Source organism: Lasioglossum baleicum, chromosome 1 (assembly GCF_051020765.1).
Source record: "Lasioglossum baleicum chromosome 1, iyLasBale1, whole genome shotgun sequence".
Classification (NCBI taxonomy): Eukaryota; Metazoa; Arthropoda; class Insecta; order Hymenoptera; family Halictidae; genus Lasioglossum; species Lasioglossum baleicum.
In genome coordinates this window covers 1,733,288-1,736,132 of record NC_134929.1, presented here as the reverse complement: position 1 = coordinate 1,736,132, position 2,845 = coordinate 1,733,288, and the positions used below count along the sequence as shown (strand labels likewise).

Sequence of the window (2,845 nt, the reverse complement as noted above, 5' to 3'; positions counted from 1 at the left end):
AGCGCGGCCGCGCTGAGCTCTAATCGAGGGATGCTGACGGTTTTCAAGGGGGCGACCTTGGTGCGCGAGGCAACGAGAGTTACTCGAGTCCCCACGGAGTCGCCCGGTGGCGATCGCGAGACCAGATACACCACGGCCCCGTAAGCGCGAGATGACGCGTCCGCGAATCCGTGCAGCTCGTACCGATCGTCGTCACGCGGCATTTGTCGCACGCCGAACCACCGGGGAACGCGCGCGCTGCGCAGAGCGGGCAGTTCCTCGACGATTGCGCTCCAGGTCGGTTTGAGTTCGGACGGGATCGGGTCGTCCCACTCGGACCCCCTCAGCCACAGCTCCTGGAGCATGATTTTGGCTTTGACCACTACCGGAGCAGCCCAGCCCAACGGGTCGTACAAGCGAGCAATAGTGGACAGGACGTCCCACTTCGTGGCCGATGACCCGCATTCATGTCGCACGGAGAACCCGAAAGCGTCTGATTCGGGGCTCCAGTCCACCCCCAACACGGGGTGAATGGAGGGAGAGCCCTGGGGCAAGCCTACAGCCCGTGAATCAGGGCCCTCGGCCAACACCAGAGGGGTGCTGGCCGCCCATTTCCCGAGGTCAAATCCCCCTCACCGCATGAGGTGCTTGAGCTCGTCTCGGCCCCGAAGAGGACATCGTCCACGTAAAAGTTTTTTTGAAGGACGGTCCATGCTCGTGGGAACGCGTTTCCCTCGTCTTTCGCGAGTTCATGTAAAACCCGTTGCGCTAGGTACGGGGCACACGCGGTTCCGTAGGTCACCGTGGTAAGTCGGAACGCCGTTGGTTCGAGGTGAGGCTCGCGGCGCCACACGATCCGTTGCAGGTCAGCGTCGTCGTTGTGCACCCGAATCTGCCTGAACATTTTCGCGATGTCGGCCTTAAGAGCGATTCGAGGGACTCGCCACCGGAATAGGACCGCGAAAATGTCCAGCTGCAGTTTGGGCCCCGGTAGTAGGAGGTCATTGAGTGACCTCCCGTTGGAGGTGGGGCTGGAAGCGTTGAAAACGACGCGAACCTTCGGGGTTCCGTCTTCTGCCCGTTTCATCACCGGGTGGTGCGGCAAATACACTGCGAGGGTCTGTCCGGAAGAGTCCGACGCCTCCTCCATGTGATCCAGGCCCTCGTATTCGGACAAAAACTCGCGGTATGCCACCTCCAACGGGGGGTCGCAGCGGAGTCGCCGCTCGACTCCTTGTAGGATCGAGAGTGCTCGATTCCGTGACGCTCCGAGGGGGAGGGGGCGCTCTGAACGAAGGGGGAGGCGGACGACGTACCGGCCATCCGCCTGCCGTGCCACGGTGGCCTTGAAGTGCTCCTCGCACCTCAGCTCATCGGGAGAGAGGGTGGAGCTGGGGGTCGCCTCCTCGATTTCCCAAAAACCCGCAGCTGCTGCTTCAAACCGTCGTCAGCGCAGCAGTGCATCGACGCGACGGTACGAGGAGAATCCGAGTATGGACGTACCGACCCATCCAAATGCGGTCTCTTGCGCAATCGGGGTTCCTACCTCTCCGCGACGCAGACCGGAGCGAAGGAGGACACCGTAATGGTCAGCGCCGATGAGGAGATCCACCGGGAGTGACCGTCCCGGGTCCGGGTCAGCGAGGGTCAGGCCGCGTAGATGCGGGAACGCGCTGATGTCCGTCTCGAGGCGGGGGGCGTAGGACGTGATCCGTGTGAGGCCGTCATCGCGAACGTGGGCGACGCTCGACCTGCTCCTCGAATCGCGATGTCCACTCGCGCGTTCACTTTGCCCACTGCGGCGTCTCCGGCGCCCTTTACCGTAATCGCAGCGGGTCGCTTTGGCAGACGCAAGGCCTGGACGAGGGCCTCGGAGACGAAGGTCGCCTCCGACCCTTGGTCCAGAAGGGCCCGTACCGCGCGCGTCCCACCGTCGCGAGTCTCGACCCATACAATCGCGGTGGCGAGCAGTACGGTGCGAGGCGAGCTCTGCGGAGAGTGAGCCGTGCAATTGAAGACCGCGGCGGGGTCGTCGTCGCGAACTACGTCTCCCGTCGCTCGGTTCGTGACCGTTTCGGAGGGCGAGGGGGTCGATGAGGCCTGGCGTAGCAACGTGTGATGCGGCCTGCCGCATTGTGAACATCGGGACGCGGAGGGGCAACTGTTCGCGGAATGATCCGTCCGGAGGCAATTGAAGCAGCACCCGCGGCTCTTCACGAAATCCCTCCGTTGCACGGTAGGCATGCGCCTGAACACTGGGCAGCGGAACAGCAAGTGGTTCTTGCTGCATTTGGGGCACTGGAACTTCGCAGTATCCACAGCTGCGACCGTGTGCCATTGGACAGGGGGGGTTTCGATTGCGACTGTGTGCGATTGGACAGGGGGGTTTCGATTGCGACCGCGTGTACTTCCGCCGCGGTGAGTCCTTCCTCGGCGGCGATGTGTATTGCCTCCAGCGCTCGGACGCGCGCCTCGAGAAACTCGTCGAGCTCGCGGTAGGTGGAGAGTTCGCGAGACGCACCGAGGGACAGTTCCCATTCCTCCCGAGATCTCGGGTCGAGGTTTCGAACGATCAGCTGGACGAGCAGATCGTCCTATTGGTCGGTGGGGCAGCCCAAATTGGCCAGATGGGCCAGCGTCTCCGCGGTCCGGTCGCGTAGGCTTGCGAGGCCTTCCCCACCTACGTCGGTCAACGGCGCGTAGCGTAACAGCTGCCTCACTAAGGCACCGACCACCATCCGCTTATTTTCGTATCGCGACTGGACCGCTCTCCACGCGGGGGCGAAATTCGCGGCGGTCACCTTAACATGGGAGATCACGGACGCCGCCTTTCCCTCCAACGCGCCCTTGAGGTGGTGCAACCGCT

The 2,845-nt window shown here is 63.2% G+C and overlaps 1 protein-coding gene across 1 annotated transcript; it reads right to left on the bottom strand.

The window, feature by feature from the left end:
• Nucleotides 1-535: 535 nt before the first annotated feature.
• Nucleotides 536-1,129, bottom strand: LOC143207291 (uncharacterized). Its single transcript, XM_076420570.1, has one exon. The coding sequence runs from the start codon at nt 1,127-1,129 to the stop codon at nt 536-538; it is 594 nt and encodes a 197-aa protein (XP_076276685.1).
• Nucleotides 1,130-2,845: the final 1,716 nt, after the last annotated feature.

What these genes read in the sequence shown, in the direction of transcription:
- LOC143207291 (XM_076420570.1), bottom strand. Translation starts at nt 1,129, where the DNA reads ATGGAGGAGGCGTCGGACTCTTCCGGACAGACCCTCGCAGTGTATTTG.